We start from the raw sequence: 19,529 nt of genomic DNA on the forward strand, positions 1-19,529 counted from the left end.
AATTAATAAAAAAGTTTTTTTTTTAAGTAAAAGTTATTTCTTGAGCCCATCGATATATAATTACTCTTTAAGTGAAACTTGACTCGATTCATATATGTGTATATATATATATATCTGTTGGTTGATATGTAAGAATATTTTTTAGAAAATAATCGAACAAATTAAGGCTAATTAAAATCTCTATATATGTGCCCCCCCCCCCCCCCAAAAAAAAAAGGAACATTTTTTGAAATCCATCTCATTCAATTTGTTGTGTGCCTAAACACTTTTTATTAGTTGACTTTATGTTGATAGATCGATGCATTTATTATTAACAGTAATAAAGCAATAATAATAATAATAATAATATTGTTGGAGAGAAGGAAAGAGTAGTACGTACCTACCATTGAGAATTTGGTTTGAGGGGAGGAACAGATCGATGGGATAGAACAGGAACAAATAGGGATAGAGGCATGTGAACAAAATAAATGGAATGGGGTTGGATTTCAGCTACCCCCCCTCCAATCTGACCCCATTCCCAATTAACTCCAACACTATTTTTATTTTATTATTACAACAATATTATTATTATTATTATCTTTTTAACCAATTTATGATCCAACTACTTTAATGGCTTTAAAAGTTTTCATGATTTCTGATATATATATAAATTTATATATCATTTATCTGAAAATTATATCTTCCTTCTTGCTCATACATATTACTCCTAATTATTAATTCTATCACCCAAATGATCCATGTAAGTAACCAATCCATTATCCATTTTCTAATCACAAAATTAATTAAAATTAATTTCATATGATCCAATCACACAATTCATTATTAATTGCTGTCCTACTGTACTGGCTGATATATATTTATATATATTTGATTTATTAATTACATGGAGGTGGAAAGAGTACTACTACTGGGGAATAGTTATCTCATAAAAGGGCCGCCAACTACCATTGCAGCTGTAATGGATGGCAAATTAAAATAACCTCCTTGAACCCAATTTTTCAAGCTCATTAATTAATTCATAAATTCTAGAAAACCAAAATGGCAAAAATTACATTTTTGACCTCCTTCTGTGGCCTATTTTGGTAAGTTTGTATTCATTACAACTGGTCAATTGTTAATTAATTCATTAATCAGCGCCTTTCCCTGCCACATCCATTATTTTTAAAAAAATATTATTGGTACACCTTTTGTGTACACTTTAGACTACACAAAGGTGTATCAATGACAAAAAAGTCCTTTATGAGGTGCATAGAGGCGCGTGAGACACATGGAGACGAGAAATATTTTGATCATAATATCCTTTTGTATAGCTCAAGATGTACAAAAATAATATACATCTAGCATGATTCTTATTTCTATCATCTCCAACTGTTGTATTCTTTGCCTTAAGTGTAATTTCTAGTGTTCTTTTTAAATATGCTACTTATTAAGAAGACAATTAATTGACTCATCAAAGTATATATTATTAAATTGCAATAAATTAATACCAATAAAAAAAGATTGTAGTTTATAGGACCTAGCTACGTTATTTTGAACTTCAAAATTATATATACTGTTATAACACGTACAGTCCGCTGATGCCAACCTATTTTTTTGAGAAGTTAGTTTTAAAATATAATAATAGAGGAGAATTTGCTCAATAATAATGTGTAATACAATCGATGATAGTAGCTTAAGTAAGAAGAATTTAATGACACGTTTAAGTTTGAAAAATATTTTGCGTTTTTAACTCTAATTCTTATTTTTTTGTGTTCAAAAGTAGAAAACATTTTTTTGATATTTTTAATTCATAATATAAAATTAAGGAATATATTATGAGGTCAAAAAGAATTTAAGAAAATGGGGAAATAAAGTCTAAGATTGGGCCAAAGGTAACTTTAGTTAAGAATAGGCCTAAATATTATTTGGTTTAAGTGAATATACGAAGAATGGGCCAATTGGGGGGTTTTAGAATAGTAGGAGATTACATGCCCAATCCAATCCAATCCAATTTAAAATTAAAATGTAAGTACAAATGGAGGTAAGTGGGCTTTGTGGGCTAGGGCCTTGATGTAAAGCACCCAATAAACAAAACATAGTGACCATAGATTCCAATGGGGTTGGGGTTGGGGTTGGGGTTGGGTTTGGGTTTGGGGTTGACCTTCCCTTCCCTTCCCTTCCCTTCCATCCGAGGGACTGACTATGTGTGTATTATCATTGCATGTAGATGTAGTGGAGGGGGTCCTAGTTTCCGGCATGCTTTGCTTACTTTTTTAACTATAACCATCATTCATTCATCCATCCATCCACCCTTCTTCACCTTTTTGACTTGCTTTTTTTAACTCTCTCATTGCATGCCCTACAGCTCCGCCAATCACGCTCGCCAAAACCCCACATTAAAATGTAATTATAATATATGACATGAATTATTATCTTTTTCTTTCATACATTACAAAGTAAGCAACCCATCTTAACTACTAATGAATTAAATTAAAAGCAGCAGTGGCCATTAGTAAAAGAGGACAGTGCTTGCATGGTCCATCGTCTCACCGCAATCCATGCCTTTAATTATACTATAGTCCTTCAATCTAGCAAAAAGCCTAGCTAAAAACCAAAAATCATGCATATATGTACATATATAGAAGTTGGCCCCCTTCTTCCTGATTAATTGTAAAGTATATGTCACAGATCTTAAGCTTCCCCATCCCAATCCCATTGTTCTCATGGCTAAGCCTAGCTGCTGCTGCTGCTTCTTCTTCTTCTTCTTCTTCTTCTTCCTCCTCGTCGTCGCTGCAAACTCCATGCAGTTTATGGACCGGGACAATTATAATACAGTAGTAATGCCATGGCTGGAAGAAGATGATGAAGTTAACATGGTCCAAAGCCGTCGGCATGGGTCGATCAATACCTGTGATTTATCTTCTGGGAAATGGGTTTTGGACGAATCGTACCCGCTCTATGATGTCAATTGCCCCTATCTTAGCACTGCAGTCACTTGCCAGAAGAATGGGAGGCCAGATTCTGAATACGAGAAGTGGAAGTGGCAGCCTCACTCTTGTTCCATTCCAAGGTACCTAACGTAACGTATCTCCTCAATTAACACGCTTCATTTGGGTTATGATTGCATTTTCTGATTCTAAACCCTAATTGATAACTTCAACAGAGAGAGGGAGCCCATCTGCTAAACTAGTTTCAGAAATTGTTTTCGAAAAAATTAATTGATCTCGATCGATGCACAAACATTACATTAGGAGACCCAACAAGAAGAATCTTTCTTTTTCCACGAAAATTAAAAAAAAAAAAAAAAAGTAATTTCTTCAGAAAGAGTAAAGACAAAGAATGCAATTAATGCATATATATGTAATGGTGAAACTGAAATGAATAGGTTTGATGCGTTGGAGTTTCTGGGGAAGATGAGAAGAAAAAGAATAATGCTGGTTGGGGATTCCATAATGAGGAATCAATGGGAGTCCCTGGTTTGCCTTGTCCAGTCAGTCGTTCCCACCGCCCGGAAGACGGTGACCTATCACGGCCCTACCATGGCCTTCCATGCCTTGGTACGTATGTGCCTCTGTGTGTGTGTATTCTCTGGAATTCAGTCCAAACGCCTGATTGTCTAAATTGATATAGTCCCTAAGCTAACATATATATATATATATATATATAACCAACTAAGCATGCAAATGCGAATTAATTATATGACATGCAGGATTATGAGACAACAATTGAGTTTTGTTGGGCTCCATTCCTGGTGGAGTTGAAGAAAGCTCCTGGAAACAGAAGAGTTCTACATCTGGATTCGATTGAAGAGAATGCCAAGTACTGGAAAGGATCTGATGTTCTTGTGTTCGACTCGGCTCATTGGTGGACTCACTCTGACAAATGGAGCTCGTAAGTAAAATTTCTAGTTGATCTTTTCATCTATTTATCCTGTAATAGTAATTACATGCCTAAACGGAGTCGACTGTATGAATTTTAACTCGTCAGTCAATCACGTTAGTTTGTCATCATCAGTGCATTAATTAATAGGTTTGTATATTAATTTCATCAGGTGGGACTACCTTATGGAGGGAAACAAGATCTATACAAATATGAACCCCATGGTTGCCTATGAAAAAGGACTCGTAACTTGGGCCAAATGGGTGGATTTGAATGTAGACCCTCGAACAACTCGGGTCATTTTCCGGAGTATGTCACCTCAGCATAACAGGTATATATATATACATACATATTCATATGTATAATGGAACACATCTTTTAATTACTACCCGTCTCATGATATGAAGAATAAAACTTTTGTCTTTTCATTTCCTCGAATCATGCCACCATGATAATGACGATGATAATGTGGGGGTGCTTGATGCAGGGAAAATGGGTGGAAATGCTACAACCAGAGGGAACCAGTAGGGTTTGAGAAGCGTCCTCATCATGAGGTTCCTCCGCAAATGCTAGTGTTGCAGGGGGTGTTGAGAAGGATGAGATTTCCAGTTTACTTGCAGGATATTACATCAATGTCTGCTCTTAGGAAAGATGGCCATCCTTCAGTGTATAGTAAAGCCATGGCCCAACAAGAGAAGCAACACCTCAGAAACTATGCCACCTCTGACTGCAGCCACTGGTGCCTCCCTGGGGTGCCTGATATTTGGAATGAAATGCTCAGTGCTTGGCTCTGATTAATTAATATGCATAATATTGTTTCTAACTAGTTCATATCATCAAGGAATTATTGTACATTCTATGTGTATTACGAACTGTGTTTTTTGCTTGCTTGCTTTGTTATATGCATTTTAAGAGTTTTCATCCTTTAGTTATTAGGTTCTTTAAGTATCAGACTGTGTGGTATTGAGTTTATCGTATTTATGGACTTAATTCATGCCTTGGAAATGCTATTAATATTGAAGTGTTTTAGATGTAGTTATGACAGATGATGGTATGTATTGAGAGGGTATATATATATATATATATATATATACTAGGTAGTTGTATTAATGGGGGGTAGGGAGTAAAGAGAAAAGCAAGCTCTAAATGTTAAAAGAGTTCACTTCACTTCCATTTCCAATATTAATTTGTAAGCCATTCAAGGGCAGCTTTTAAGGGGATTCTAATCTCTGTTTATTTGCTCTGTTTAATGAATGTTACTTAAAAAGAGAAAAGAAAAGAAAATGCATTGAATGCTTGAAGGATCAATCCAACAAATGATGCATGGTGTGTGTTTGTGACAAAATATATACTTTTCGAATGAAAATGTTTTGGATGGATTATCCTTTTCGAATTAAACCAAAAAAAAAATGGATTAGTTGAGGTGGTTGAAGTGTTTGGTTTTACTTTTCTCTTCTTTGTCTTCAACTTTTAGGTAGCTGTTGGTCAATCCTTGAGCTGCTTCCATTGGCAATGGCTTTGATTAATTTCACAAAAGGCAATCAAACTACATCCTTCAAAGTTAAAAACTAGGTGTCTTAACTGATTGATGTAAAAGAGTTAAACCACCTACTCCTCCACTCTGAGTGTAGTATTAGTACAGTAGTTCTTTTGTTTGGATCTTGAAAACAATCTACAAAAATGAAATGGAATCAGCTGTAAATCAATATTTCAAGAATTATTGTCATTTTCGAAAGCTTGATCTGACATCTCTCTCTCTCTCTCTCTCTCAAGGTTAAGATGGCTTGGTGGTATGGTAAGGCACTACAGAGTCTAAAGTGGTCTCCACCTTTGTCATTCATCAAAGTTGAGACCCCTCATCTTAGTACATGCCCTATATATGTAATGAATATTCATTCCTCTCCTCAGTCCACTCTCTCATGAAGCCCCAGTGGAGGCAATGATCTTCCTCCTCATATTTCTGATCTCCTTGGAACTCAATCCAAAAGCCTTCTCCAAAAGCCCTTGTTCGATCTCATCCGCAGCTCCAAACACAGCGTTGGGGATTTTAAGCAGACCTGGATTTTGGCTGTTGAAGCTTCCCAGAATAGTAGCAGGTTCATCTCCAACATTCATCTGGAAATGGACTAACCCTCTTGGGAACACCATCACCTCACCTTCTTCAATCACCTTGGCGAACACCCGGTTGCCGGAATCCACAAAGCCCGAATAAATCTTGCCCCGCAACACGAACGCCACCTCGGTTGCTCTTGGATGAAAATGCGGCACATTCACGGCTCCAACCCCGAAATCAGCGCGCACGAATGACATGCCCAGCGTGTTCAGTCCTGGGAAAACAGTGGAGCTCACAGGGATGGATGCGAACTCAGATTTCCCCACTTTTGGGCTCCTTTTGATCCCCGAAAACACAAAATCTTCTACTGTCGCAAGCGATGAGTTCTTGCAAGGGTGGTGGATGATGGGGAACGATGATGATGATGATAAGGCTGTTATGTTGTTGGGGATGCAGAAGTCTTGCACTGGATCAGGATCAGACCCAAACACCACAACTACGTGCTTGTGCAGGAGGAAGATAACGAACAAAACTGTCATTCTTCGGATCATGGTTTGATGGATGGATGGATGGATCAAATAGGGTTTTTGGTGAAGAAAAAAAGAAATTTAGGGTCAAGCGTTGCGGTGTATTATTGCAGGCTTGGATTCATATGCCTCTTTTCCAACTTCAGCAACAGCTTGGGCATGGCTAAGCTTTTATTGGCACCAAAAGAAGATGATAAAAATTTGCTTGTCGAGCAAGATAGAAGAGGGGATTAGTTATTGAAAGTAGAAGCATCCATCATAGCTTAGCTTAGCTTGTTTGTGATCTCTGTCTGTCTTGTAGCCCTGCTGTGCAGAATATATGGGGGTAAAGAAAGCGGGCATGTGCATGTGCATGTTCATGTGAAGGGCAATTCATTATTGCTTCACTTCTTGCACCTCTATACTTTATACTGCTGGCTGAATCATATCACTCATTTAATAATCTGTTCGAAGTACTTTATAGTCATAAAAGATAAATGTTGTTTTCAAATTCTTTTTTTTTTTTCAATAAAAACAAACATTATGTCCAAGTTATATTTTTACATTTATTAGATATTTTGGTGGGTGGGTGTTTCTATCTTTACCCAAAATCCTACTTTAAATCACCTAATTCTGCACGAAAAAAAATTGCATAAAATTTGTATTACTGTATAAAACGGATAGATATATTAGCATAATATTTTGTTAATTATCAGAATATCATTTTAGCTTAAGAAATATGCTTAACCATAAACCCATCCAAATTGAAAATAGAATTGAGAGACAGACAATCATTCATTCAACTACTACATACATACTGACATGCAAGATTTGTTAAGGGAATACATAATTAACAAATTAGATGGGCTGGTCTGGTCTGGTCCGGTCCGGTCCGGAGAGGACAACCAATCCATCCAAAAGGTGGATGGGTTAGTTGAGATTTCAGCTTTAATCATATGGATTCAAGTTCATTTCCCAGCAAATATATAAACAATCATATTCCTCTATCAAGCTGCCTCTTATTCTAGTGCTAGGCTTCAATCTAATTAAGTGCTAAATAGATATACCCATTCATTCCAATACAATCCATCAAACCATCTCTTACTGTGAAGCAAAGTAAAGTACCCCACCAACTACCAACTACCAACTTCCAACTTGGCTATCATATTTCTCACCGACCGCCCGCTTTTAAAGTCTAAAGACACTTTTGAAGGACTAAAACTTTATTATTATTATTATTATTATTGCATACACACACAAAATTGTATGTAGCTTAGCGCGATATTAAGTCCTATCATACATACCCTTTTGATGCCAAAAGTAACTTCTTCTTTTTTTATATATAATTTCAAAAACTTCAATAATTTGACAAAGAATTCCCTTTATTTACCAAAAGATGTCACAAAAATGTTAATTAAAATTCAATATCTAGTTAGTGGTAAATAAATGACTCAAGGTATAGTCAGTCGGTTAAGAAAATATCCATGTTAGAACGCAGTATCGCTGTCATAATGACGCAGAAACTGAAATCCAACAACAAAAGGAATTAAATAAGTAATAATTCTCAAAGCATGCAAAACAATGGAAGCTGCATTTGAAACCTACTTTTTCACTTAAATTATTGAGAAATTGTGTGAAAGCTGATGTCTTATGTTATGTTATACCATACATACATCTAAGTGCTGCAGCAAGATCCATGAGGTAATGTCATTAACCTGATTTATCAATTATAGGGATTTTGATTTTGAGGGCATATTAGAAGAAGAAAATGGAACAAGTGAGATACACACCATGCTGCATGCATCAAACTGCTTCCTTTAATTAGTAACTATCTTCATCTGTCTCCGGCCTCCGCAGGTAGTAGCGCAGGCAATTTATCAACACCTGTGAGGTGTATGAGAGATCAAACAATTAATTATTTCCGTAAGATATATATATATATATATTTGTAGAATACCCCACTCTACCTGCAGATGATTTGATGACCTTTCTTACTATCCATTACTTCATAGACACAGTACCTACTACTTTCTCGTCTTAACATAAATGGAAAATTACACTTGGCGCCCTGAAATTACAACAGGTACCCCATGTTCTGGTAATTACACTCACCAAATTTTATTAAGGAATCCGTGTAATTTTGTAAAACTTCAAGGATACCCCATGTTACATAAATCTAATCCGAGAGATAACTTGATATAACATTTGAACAGTAAGGGTAGTTAGTGTAAACTTACAAAAAAATAAAAGGTATTCCTAGTATTTTTACCAAATTTCAGGGGCACAAAGTGTAATTTACTTTTACATAAAAGACAGGATGGGGGATTCTTTTTTATTCTTTATCAATAACCTAGAATTGCAAATGCCTCACAAGGATAAGGCTGGGTACAAAGATGATTCTCCCTGAACCCTAGCAAAACCAATAACCTTTAGCCCATGCAACCTTCTTTAGTTCAATTTAAAAGACAGAAAAGATTAAGGTTGCGTTCTCTTTACTTTTCAATTTTTAGTTTTGAATTTTGAATTCATTTTCAGTTTTCTGTTTTGGTAGTCTGTTTTTAGAAAATTGAAAATGCGTTTTTTTTGTCATTTTGAAAAATTATTTTTCAAAACAGAAAATTAGAAAAAGCGTTCTTTTTAAAATTTTGAAAATATTTTTTTAATGATATTTTATTTAATAAATTTGATTATTAAGTAAATTATAAATATTTGGTGTTAATATATTATTAAAAATATATATACATTTTAAAGTTAATGAATTTTATAATATTTTTTCCTATTGCAATAATAAAATATGAATAAATAAATAAATAAATATTTGAGTTTGTTTTGTTGTTTTAAGTTTTCTTTACAATTTTTTTTTTGTTTTTAAAAATGCATTTTTAAAAACAGCAAAGAGAACGCGTTTTCATTACTTTAGAAAATTAAAAACTAAAAATGACTTGAAAACAGTAAAGAGAACGCAATCTAAATTTTTAGTTAAACAAATTTTGGTATTTTGTATGGTAGTAGCATTGAGGGTAAATTACATACACGGTCCTTGTGATTTGACATCCTTTCAACGAGAGTCCTTGTACTTCAAATGGGCTTGTAAGCCCTTGTGTTCCAATTTTTTTGCAAACACCCCCTCCATTAGTTTTAACAACAGCCAGCAAATTTTGACTCAAAATAACGTAATTTTAGTTTTAATATATTCAATTAAAGGATAAATTTCACAAACCATCCTTAAAGTTTGTCTAAATTGCACCAATTACCCTCGTGTTTTTTAAAATAACATCAACCTCCTTTGCCTGTAACATACCCTAATAATTGACTGTTCTATCCTCAAATATAAATACTCTTTCTCCCTCTTTCCCTATCCCTTAATCTATTTCTCTTGTATTTCCCGCACAAAAAATGCAAATAGCCTAACAATAACTGCCAGCTGTTGTTGGACCAACCTTTCTACTGTTTGTTTCTCTCTCATCTTTTTCCTTCTCTCTCTGTCGTTATTTTGTTCTATAAACTTAGCATTTATACATTCAATGAGCATGATTTCTACTTGATTTGGTTTTATATATGGTTATGTAGATGTGGAGCATGTGTTGAAGACAATTGGAGCAAAAAGTGATGATGATGTCGCATTTTTGGAGCTAAAATGGCATTAAAGACAAGGTCAAAGGTCCATTCGAGGTCGAGGTTGATGATGTTGCAAAGCACCGGAAGAATGACGTCATTGGTGAAGTGTTGGAAATCAAAGAGAAACGGCTCACGGTGCTGTCATGCAAAGCATTGCGTAATAGGGTCGTGGTAAGAATTGTTTTCTGTGGTAAAGCCGCGATAAGGCTCTAAGTTTCACAAAAAGACAGTTTTGAGCCCGTTTCCTTTCAAATCAAGTGGAGATGGGCTCTCTCAAGGGGCACGATTTTGGAGACCTAAAAAGCACTATATAAGGAAGGATTCTTGATAGATTTAGGAGCTTTTTGGAAGAAAAGAAGACGGCAAGTCGAGGAAGAAGAGGGGGATTTTCTTGAAGATCTTCAGTTTTGGTTTTATTTTTCTGTTCTTTCTTCTTTCCAACATCATGAACTTTGTTTTTATTATTCTTTCATTGGTTGAAACTATGTTAGGCTAAGTACTTTGTGGCTAGGGTGATTGATGAAATCTAGTTCAATTATGATTTAATTAAAAGTATTTGGGTTTTATTATATTCTTGTCTTTCGGGTTGATCGTTTGTTATGCACTAATTCCGTTTTGATGCTTGGCCGCCATTAGAACGTGTTTGTGATTTATATTGCTTTCCAGAGATTTAATATAGATTAGCACTTGGTAATAAACGACATAAGGTTCAATAACAGGTAAAGATACCGTTATGCCTTATGAAATCTTATTTTGATAATCATTGTTGATAAATGTATGTTTGTATATTTGCAAATTAATTAGAGATAATTAATCTCATATGTAAGCATAGATTCGATTGACCATCGAGAGAGGCTTTTGATTAACTTAGGATCATCGATTTTCAACTCAAAATAAGAATTATAAAACCCGATTACTGAAAGATTAAACCAATTAAAGAACTATGGTGGATTCATAAACCCTAGTGCATTAGATTTCTACATTCAAAACCTAAAGAATTATTTTGTGTTTTCCATTTAGTGAGTTGGTTTTAGTTAATATAAAACTTCCATTGAGTATTCTTTTAATTGTGTGTGACTTATTAAAGTTAATAGTGGTTAAGATCAAAAGTTAATCCTCGTGGGAACGATACTTTATTCATCATTATATTACTTGTTACGATTCCATTCACTTGCTGGAAAGAATACGTGAGCAGTGGGTTTGCCAGAAATGGTGAAGGCATTGTGTTAGATAAGTGGCGATGGTCGAAGAGGATGAAAATGCACCAATAAGTCACTTTCTTACCCCCCCCCCCCCAACAACCCAAATCGATCTAGGTCTGAAGATCTTCAAACCCAGATTTTTGGGTTCAATTTCATTGAACTTAGATTTCTAGATTTAAACCTCCAAACCTAAATCATCTGGATTTAAAGATTTAAGGCTGCTCTCTCTCTCTCTCTCTCTCTTTCTCACACACACACACACACACAAAGCATCTCGGTTTTGATTAGAACCCAATCAGCATCTGGGTTTCAATTGAAACCCTTACCACCTAGGTTCTGACCAAACAACAATTTTTTCGGCTATTTTTTGACATTCTGGCAATTTTCCAGCTTAATCAACAACTGATATGCCCTACAAACTTGGAGAATCGCAAGACCTAAAAGAGTCGCGAGACATGGACATGAAGCCCAAAGGCCCGACGAGTTGTAGGAGATCAAGGAAACAAGCCGAAGGAGCAAGAGGTCGAGCCGAGACCAAGTGGGGAGGACCCACTCGGTTATGCTGAGTGGGTACGACACTGCTTTGGTTTTTCAGGCATAACTCTCTCATACAAGCTCTGATTGAGCTGATTCAAAGTCCTATGGAAATATAAGAGAATTATCTACAACTTTCATGTTTTGAGTTTTGAGAGATTCATACTTCATCAAGGCTGAAATTAGGCTCTAAGTTGATGCACCTGCACTATTAAGGCTCAGAGTCAAGTATTGAAGGAAGATGGATCCGAACCAAGACAAAAGGGAAAAATAAGGCATGAACGAGTGGCCCCCCACTCGGTCATGACAGAGTGGCCCCTCACTTGGTCATGGGGAGACCAATTTCCCCTCATTTTTCATGACCCACTCGGTTATGCCAAGTGGGTACGACACTACTTAGGTTTTTCGGCCATAACTTTCTCATACGAGCTCCGATTGAGCTGATTCAAAGTCTTATGGAAATATAAGAGAATTATCTACAACTTTCGTGTTTTGAATTTTGAGAGATTCAAGCTGAATCAAGGTGTAAATCGAGCATGAAGTTGAGGTACGGGAACCACTCAAAATGGAACCAAGGAAAAGGGCAAAAGAAGACATGACCAAGTGGCCCCCCACTCGGTCATGGTCGAGTGGGCCGCGAAATCATCGAAACGGGCCGCGAGATTCTCCCCCCGATTGTCGCACGTCTCCTCTCTCTCCTCCGCTATAAATAAGAGACAATGCCTTCATCACAAAGTACACACTCTTGAGTTATTCAAGTACAATTTCGCATTTTCTCTCGAGATCTGACTTAAGCATCGGAGAGTTTGCGTGGGGACCGCCACCCGCGTCCTAACGGTGCTCTCATTTTGTAGGCCACTCGGTCGCCTCAGGTCACTCGGTTATCCAAGGCCACTCGATCGCCTTAGGTCACTCGATTATCCAAGGCCACTCGGTCGCCTCAGGTCACTCGGTTATCTTAGGCCACTAGATCATCAGACCCTCAGCTCACCTTGGTCACAAGACCTCAGCTCGCCTTGGTCACGATCGCCTTGGTCACGAGACCCTCAGCTCGCCTTGCTTACGAGACCTCAGCTCGCCTTGGTCACGATCGCCTTGGTCACGAGACCCTCAGCTCGCCTTGCTCACGAGACCTCAACTCGCCTTGGTCACGAGACCTTAGCTCCCCTTGGTCACGAGACCCTCAGCGCACGTGCACGTTGGAGAAAAGATTCTACTCTCATCGCACCTTGGCAACAAAACTCTCAGGACACTTGACTCTCAGAACCCTTAAGACTCAGAAGTCTCTAGAAACTCACGTGGTCAACCACGCACCTTACATTCTCTCACGTAAAAAAAAAAAAAATAGACTGTTGTATTTTGGCAACAACAACAACGATCCATTGGAACAAATGTCCCAAACGGTTTCCCTGTGGTGCTAGTCAACGTAGCCGGTGGCCATTGCCAGCCACCACCGATATTTTTTTATTTTCTTAGTTATAGAGGTATTCTTGGATTTTTAATAAAATTAACTGTCATTATTTAACGGCAAAAAGCTATGTGATGCACAATAACTAGGAAGTTGGTGTCGTTTTCGAAAACACAAGAGAGATCGATGCAATTTATGCAAACTTCAAGGATGGTCTGTGAAAATTTATCCATAATTAAATTATAAAAAATTAAAGTTAACTGAAAATAAAATTAAAAGATTAAAAAAATCAAAAGAAGAAGAAGCAAAGTCACAAAGTCGCTGCCAGAAACCATTTCCCTCCACCTCAAATAGCATCGTCAACTAACGTGTCTTCTTCTTCTTCTTCCTCTTCTTCTCTCACCAGAATATAATCCACCGTTAATGAACCCAAACTGAACCCGTACCCACAGCTGGTGGATTTGATCTAGGCAATCAAACCCACTGGTGGTGGATTCTGTTATAGTGAGAGAAGAAAACGAAGGGGTTGGTCAGTGACTCATTCCAGCCGATGAAGAAGAAGAAGAAGAAGAGAATCAGCCGACAACTATTCATCTTCTTCTTTTGATTTTTTAATTTTTTGATTTTATTTTTAGTTAATTCTAATTTTATATAATTTAATTAAGGATATTAAAACCAAAACTACGTCATTTTGAATAAAAAATAAAAGTATTAGGCGTTAAAACTAACGAAGGAGGGGGTGGGCGAGACAAATTGAAACCACAGAAACTTGCAGGCCAATTTTGAAATACAGGAGCTATCCTTGAAATCTCGTCAAACCACAGTGTGTGTGTGTGTGTGTGTGTGTGTGTGTGTAATTTATCTTAGCAGAAAGTACGGCCCTCAGACCAGTTAAAAGAGCCAATTCTAAACTACTAAAGGTAATGATTAGGTTACACAATATATTTTAACTTGGAAGAACATTGATACCAAGAAAATGTGACATCTTGCACTGTTCTATTAATTGGAAATTAAGGATTGCGTCATTAGGTAATTTTAGATGATTTTAGGACAGTAACAAAAGTTGCAGCAACAGCAGCAATGGGCGAACCTCTTTTGAGCTAGGAAAGTTGAATATTGAAAATTCCAAAGTTCAAGTTTCTTGGTAGAAAAAAAAATTACCTGAGACAGGGAACTGTTCAATGCCGCCCCTCTGTAGCTGACATGGAACTTATCCTTTGCTACCAAGCCCTACACAGTGACACAAACATAAACAGGTGGCAGTAAGTTGAAAGAGAAAGAGGGGGGAGGGATCATGACATACTTCTGTATCAATCTCTGCAGATTCCACGTTGACATTGATATCAGCCATGATTTTGACAATTTCTAATATTAATCCAGGTCGATCAGCTGTCTCGATATAGAGCAGGCTGAAATCACATCAAGAAAAGAAAGGATGGTCATGCAGACATACATGTATCAATTGGACATACTCTCAATTTTCACGTTCAGCTCAGTAATTCTCTTAAGGGGTTCACCTTTCATACTGATGGTAATAAACTTATTAGTAAAAAATAGTAAAAACTATATGTTCTGCAATAATAATTTTTTAAAGTTGGAAACCTCCTCTTAGGTCCATCATCCTTGACGTGTATATGAGTTGCAATATCTACGTCAAGCTGCCATAGAAAAACAGAAAACATGTAAACAAACAAACTAATGTGGAAAAGGTTAACATATATTCATAGAATCTTAAAAGAAAGTTAAAGCAAGGTAAACTAACAGCAGGTTTCACGGTTATTATCAGTTCACTGCTAGAAATCTACCAAATCCACTGCCAGAAATCAGCAATTTTTTTACCAGAGACTCCAAATTTCATCACTTTGAGGTTTATACATGCATTTTACTGGTTGCTACAACTCTGAGAACCAGATATTTATATCTTCCCTGCCGTTAGTTTCGGTTGACAAGCTAGAAAAATTGATCCACAGAAGTTTGAATAGGAATAACACTGACTTGTCAACTTGGGACAATCAAGATTTTTTACAACTGAAATGGATCAGAACTCCAGTGGAACTAAAACGTGAAGGCATTACAATTAATGATTGTAACATCTTTTCAGATAATCATATGAAACTAGGAAATCCTCTGGCATTTTAACAAATTAAAATGACTGAACCGCCTTCCACCATGTACACATCCAAATGGATCAGCCTGGTATATCAAGCCACTATTACAAGAAAACAGCATCCATCTCAAAGTAAACTACTTTCTGGTTTCAATAAACTAAAAACTGTATCAGGTCAGAGAGCACTAAGACTTTTAAGCATGAGATGCCCCAGGAACTCTTTAACCATTCTAATCAACAATCTTACACAGCCTCAAAACCGGCAGTTCAAGAACTAATGAGGCAACAGTGTTTTTTATCCTAAACAACTTATCAGGGTCATTACCTAATTTCAGTACGCATGCATTTCTGCATAGCATCAAGCCATTCAAAATGTGAGGGAAGGCACTGCCAGAAGAGGCAGCTGTTAACGAAAAATACTAACTTTCAAAACATGCAAGAAGCAGCCTACATTTATGAAACATGCATAAAACAAGACAGCTTTCAACTTAGGGATCTACCACCATATATCCTCAATGATGGATGACAAGATTTTCAGTCCTAAGCACACTGGAAATCAATATTCAAAAAGAAAGAAGAATGGTACAGCAATCCATAAAAAGAAATAGCAATATCCATTAAATTACAGATCAATCCAAGACAAACTGAGTCGAATCAAGAACATAAAGAGGATTTCAGGTCATATGTTTCTTTAATGATATCACCTTCTTTTCCGGAGCTTTTATTCCAAAAGCCTCTCCCATTGCAAGCTGTTCACTAGACTCCTAGTGAGAACAAACCATCAAAATCAGAAAATTTCCAGATCACCATAAACAATAGTCAAGACATCAATGTTAAAAAGCTAAACTAAAAAACGAAATGACTAAATAAATACTCCTAGAGTCTATGCATCATACAGCAAACATACTGGATGATACTTCAGAAGATTGTTGATAATGGTTAATCGAATTCTCTCCAAAAGATCAGGATCTTCAACTTTGCGCCCAGTTGATCTGGTAAGAAATTAAGACCAATCCATATGAAGACACAGTATCAGATGACATTTTGATGCAGGACAGTAGAAAGATTGCAGAAAAATTGAAGACAGAAGAAATAGTGAGAAGACAAAAGAAGAAGTTTAAGGAGGAGAAGGAACTGAGAGAGGAGATCATCATATGAAATCAATATCAATCAAAAACGTTATATTTAATTATATCATAAGGATATTTATAGACTGAAATACTAACTAAAAGATAATTAATCTAAGTGCAATAATCTCAACAAAATAAATAAAAGGTAAAATCCTCAATGTAAAATGTAAAACCCAAAATGCAAATAAAAATTAAATATCCTAATGTCAAGTGTTAAAATCTATAACCATAACTCATAACACGCTGCTGTCATTTTAGACTTTTAGTAACTCCTCTTCATTATATTGCTAACATATAATTTTATTTACATTAAGCTTAAAAAGTACTCTTTCAGAGATGCAGACCTCAGTCAATCTTCATTTTGTATGGGAAAGACGCCACAGTAAACTAAGATGGTAGACAAGCATGGGATGAGAATGAGCTTTGCCAGTCAAAAAGCTAACTCATTTGACAATCATCTCTGTGGCTACTAAACAAGAATAGGTCCACAGTAGAAAATAGTTAATCTTTTTTATCTCTTTGTTACCATTTCTGTAAGTATCCGCATGCATAATCTAGCAGATATTCATTATAATAAGAAGAAAAAAGAAAGCATGAAGGCCAATCATGCACAAACCAATAACAGATCCACTTCTGAATAAATTATTAACTGCAACTACAGTTTCAAATAAAATGCATCAAAGAAATTCTAAAATTTCCCTTTTGAGTTACTGAGCTTCTCACATGTTTTTAATGAAAGGGCACATATCTATGAGCATGTCCACAGACATGCTATGGATATGTACTAGCTCTGGTGCATTAAAACCAAAAAGCGAAGAAACTGCTAGTTTTGTTTTATGGAGGACAATAAAATCAACAAGATAGTGACCATCAACCAGTATACACTTCTAATAAACTCAAACAAGCGCATTTATTTTTAACAGTAGGGTAAATCATATCCAAGCACTGTAGATATGTATAAAACCAGAATAATTACTCACAATCTTGTAATAAAGAATTTTGTTTGCTTTGCCGACCCCTCAGTGGTAACAGTTCCCTTTGCCACATCCAAGCCTAAATCCTTTAGAGCTTTCATCTGTTCAAGACATTTAAGATTACTTCACAAAAATATTAACTAAAGATTAAATAAGTATAGAAATATAGATAAGAAAAGATCATATAAAGCACCAAAACTGCAAAAATAACATCTTCTCAAGTAGTTGAGAAATGATGCGATATGCAATGGAGAGAAAATAGAGCTCGTACAGTGTCCAGATAATTTACTAGCATTGACCCAAAATAAATTTCTTAAATATTTTTGGTCACAACTACTTCACCGTGTCAATTAAAGCTCCAAGGCGATCTCCGAAGCTAACTTGCACAATAGTTGCTTCAGGATCTGAATCCTGATCAATCATAACGATAGGCATTGGAACGTAATCTCCATCCTGCACAGACTTCTGAAATCAAAGTATAATATCAATGTTTGAAACTTGGCAATAGGGAAAAATAAGTAGAATTCAGTCATACTCCTCAGAGATAATGTAGCTACACAACAAGTAACGAATACTTCAAAAAGTATTGCAGATGCTTTATCAATATGAACATCTATAGACATCAAAACATATAATTGCAACAGCATTTTGAGCAAGATGGTAAATGCAACTTATTTCATATGCTAGATATTATTCACCTTCTCCAGATTGGCAGTCATGCTGAAATTTGTGTTGCTTCATTGCAGTTCAAAATATTTTATTAAGCACACATTGATACAAGTGAAACTAATAATTATATGATCACTAGTATTCAAAATTCATAGTTGAGAATCAAAGTTATAAGGAAAGTGGAAAACGAGCAAGTATTTTACTGACCAATGATGTTGCACCCCTTGAATCCACGTCATCTATGGCAGCACACACCATGTTCCTGTATGAAAGTGTCAGCCGGATCAGGCATGGTCTCAGACATTCAATCATCAGAATATCAAGAAATTCAATTAAGCACTATGAACACTAAAATGATGAATTAACCAAATGCTTTAGAAATTGAAATTTCAGCAACAAATGTCTCGTAGGAAATAAGTAAATATTTGGAAGTAAAACATGTTATATCAGCAGCAACATCAACGATCATAGGCATATAAACATTTCGCAACAGTATAATAGAAAACCAAAGAAAAAAGAAATCTCAAAAACAAGCTACTCCCGTAGCTCCTGATGCCTAAGAGCGATCACAGTCATAGTAATACTCTCCAAACTTTCTTTTACAAATTCTCTGAGTGAAGAGCCAAACAGAGAGAATCAGTTTTGCTTACTGTTTACGGGCGAAGGCGATAGGGCATCGAGTGACGCCGTCGCGAATCGAGGAAAAATCAGTTCCAATTTGGGCGGGGCGGAAGAGGAAGATTTTGGGAGCGGAATCAGGGAATCTAGATCGTCCGACGACAAAGGTGGAGGAGAAGGAGGAGGAGGAAGCGGAGAACAAGAAAGCACCGGCGATGGCCATGGAGATGGGGAAATTAGACTTCGCCGGAGCCTTGATATCAGTAGGTCGGAGAGTTGGTATTTGTTTGTGTGATGGAAAGAAATAAAAATGGGGGCTCCAACTCCATGGTCGATATTGACATGTTGGCAATTAGCGGAGCGTAGATGAAATCATCTCTCTTCTCTTAGAAATGGATTTTTACCACTTTCTTGCTCCCAGACCAAGACTTGTTTGGACGTTCTTCTAGTTAAATTTGTGGATCTGGGCCGTTTTGCCTCCATTGATGCTCGAAAATTATATATTTTTTTTATTTAAATATTCAAATTTTTTTATTTTAAGAATATTCTTAAATTATATAATTTTAAATCAATTATAATCTAATTTTTTTTGTTATTTTAATTAATATATATTGAGAGGAGGGACGAAAGTGCTAAATAACATCATTGCCTTAACCCCAACTAAAATTTAATTAGATTTGTTTAGAATTTGTCTCAATCTCGATTAAATAATTTTGGTAAAATATATATTTTAATATTTATAATATATTTTTTATTTAAATACTCGAACTTTTTATTATTTTAAAAATATTTATAAACTTGTAATTTTGAGTCAATTGCACCTTTGAACTTTTTTGTTATTTCAATTAGACT

General features: G+C 35.9%; 3 protein-coding genes across 4 annotated transcripts; 1 reads left to right on the forward strand and 2 right to left on the reverse strand.

Annotated features, from left to right (window-relative positions):
* The first annotated feature begins 2,563 nt into the window (after positions 1-2,563).
* On the forward strand, positions 2,564-6,496 carry LOC127806302 (protein trichome birefringence-like 36). Its single transcript, XM_052343507.1, has 5 exons — positions 2,564-3,049; positions 3,365-3,536; positions 3,689-3,870; positions 4,031-4,189; positions 4,346-6,496. The coding sequence occupies exons 1-5, from the start codon at positions 2,703-2,705 to the stop codon at positions 4,650-4,652; spliced, it is 1,167 nt and encodes a 388-aa protein (XP_052199467.1). The 5' UTR covers positions 2,564-2,702; the 3' UTR covers positions 4,653-6,496.
* On the reverse strand, positions 5,557-6,462 carry LOC127806305 (germin-like protein subfamily 3 member 2). The gene has a single exon (XM_052343510.1). The coding sequence runs from the start codon at positions 6,460-6,462 to the stop codon at positions 5,776-5,778; it is 687 nt and encodes a 228-aa protein (XP_052199470.1). The 3' UTR covers positions 5,557-5,775.
* Positions 6,497-8,006: 1,510 nt separating the features above from the next.
* LOC127806304 (ACT domain-containing protein ACR12) lies at positions 8,007-19,108 on the reverse strand. Of its 2 annotated transcripts, none has more exons than XM_052343509.1 (10): positions 18,710-19,108; positions 18,267-18,321; positions 17,733-17,852; positions 17,397-17,491; positions 16,194-16,278; positions 15,991-16,050; positions 14,782-14,837; positions 14,483-14,588; positions 14,341-14,409; positions 8,007-8,301 (listed from the first exon to the last, which is right to left on the reverse strand). In XM_052343509.1, exons 1-10 carry the CDS (start codon positions 18,898-18,900, stop codon positions 8,239-8,241), a joined length of 900 nt encoding a protein of 299 aa, XP_052199469.1. In that variant the 5' UTR covers positions 18,901-19,108; the 3' UTR covers positions 8,007-8,238. The 2 variants fall into 2 exon arrangements, with proteins under 2 accessions (XP_052199469.1, XP_052199468.1); XM_052343508.1 differs by having other exon boundaries at positions 17,733-17,855; positions 18,710-19,106.
* Positions 19,109-19,529: the final 421 nt, after the last annotated feature.

This window comes from Diospyros lotus, chromosome 7 (genome assembly GCF_014633365.1).
Source record: "Diospyros lotus cultivar Yz01 chromosome 7, ASM1463336v1, whole genome shotgun sequence".
In the NCBI taxonomy this organism is placed as follows: domain Eukaryota; kingdom Viridiplantae; phylum Streptophyta; class Magnoliopsida; order Ericales; family Ebenaceae; genus Diospyros; species Diospyros lotus.

What these genes read in the sequence shown, in the direction of transcription:
- LOC127806302 (XM_052343507.1), top strand. Translation starts at nt 2,703, where the DNA reads ATGGCTAAGCCTAGCTGCTGCTGCTGCTTCTTCTTCTTCTTCTTCTTC. An exon ending in CACTCTTGTTCCATTCCAAG is followed by an intron (nt 3,050 to 3,364) that starts GTACCTAACGTA and finishes TGAAATGAATAG; the next exon opens with GTTTGATGCGTTGGAGTTTC. An exon ending in ATGTCACCTCAGCATAACAG is followed by an intron (nt 4,190 to 4,345) that starts GTATATATATAT and finishes TGCTTGATGCAG; the next exon opens with GGAAAATGGGTGGAAATGCT.
- LOC127806304 (XM_052343508.1), bottom strand. Translation starts at nt 18,900, where the DNA reads ATGGCCATCGCCGGTGCTTTCTTGTTCTCCGCTTCCTCCTCCTCCTTC. An exon ending in TAAAAGCTCCGGAAAAGAAG is followed by an intron (nt 14,838 to 15,990) that starts GTGATATCATTA and finishes TTTCTATGGCAG; the next exon opens with CTTGACGTAGATATTGCAAC. An exon ending in CTGCAGAGATTGATACAGAA is followed by an intron (nt 14,410 to 14,482) that starts GTATGTCATGAT and finishes GTCACTGTGTAG; the next exon opens with GGCTTGGTAGCAAAGGATAA.
- LOC127806305 (XM_052343510.1), bottom strand. Translation starts at nt 6,462, where the DNA reads ATGATCCGAAGAATGACAGTTTTGTTCGTTATCTTCCTCCTGCACAAG.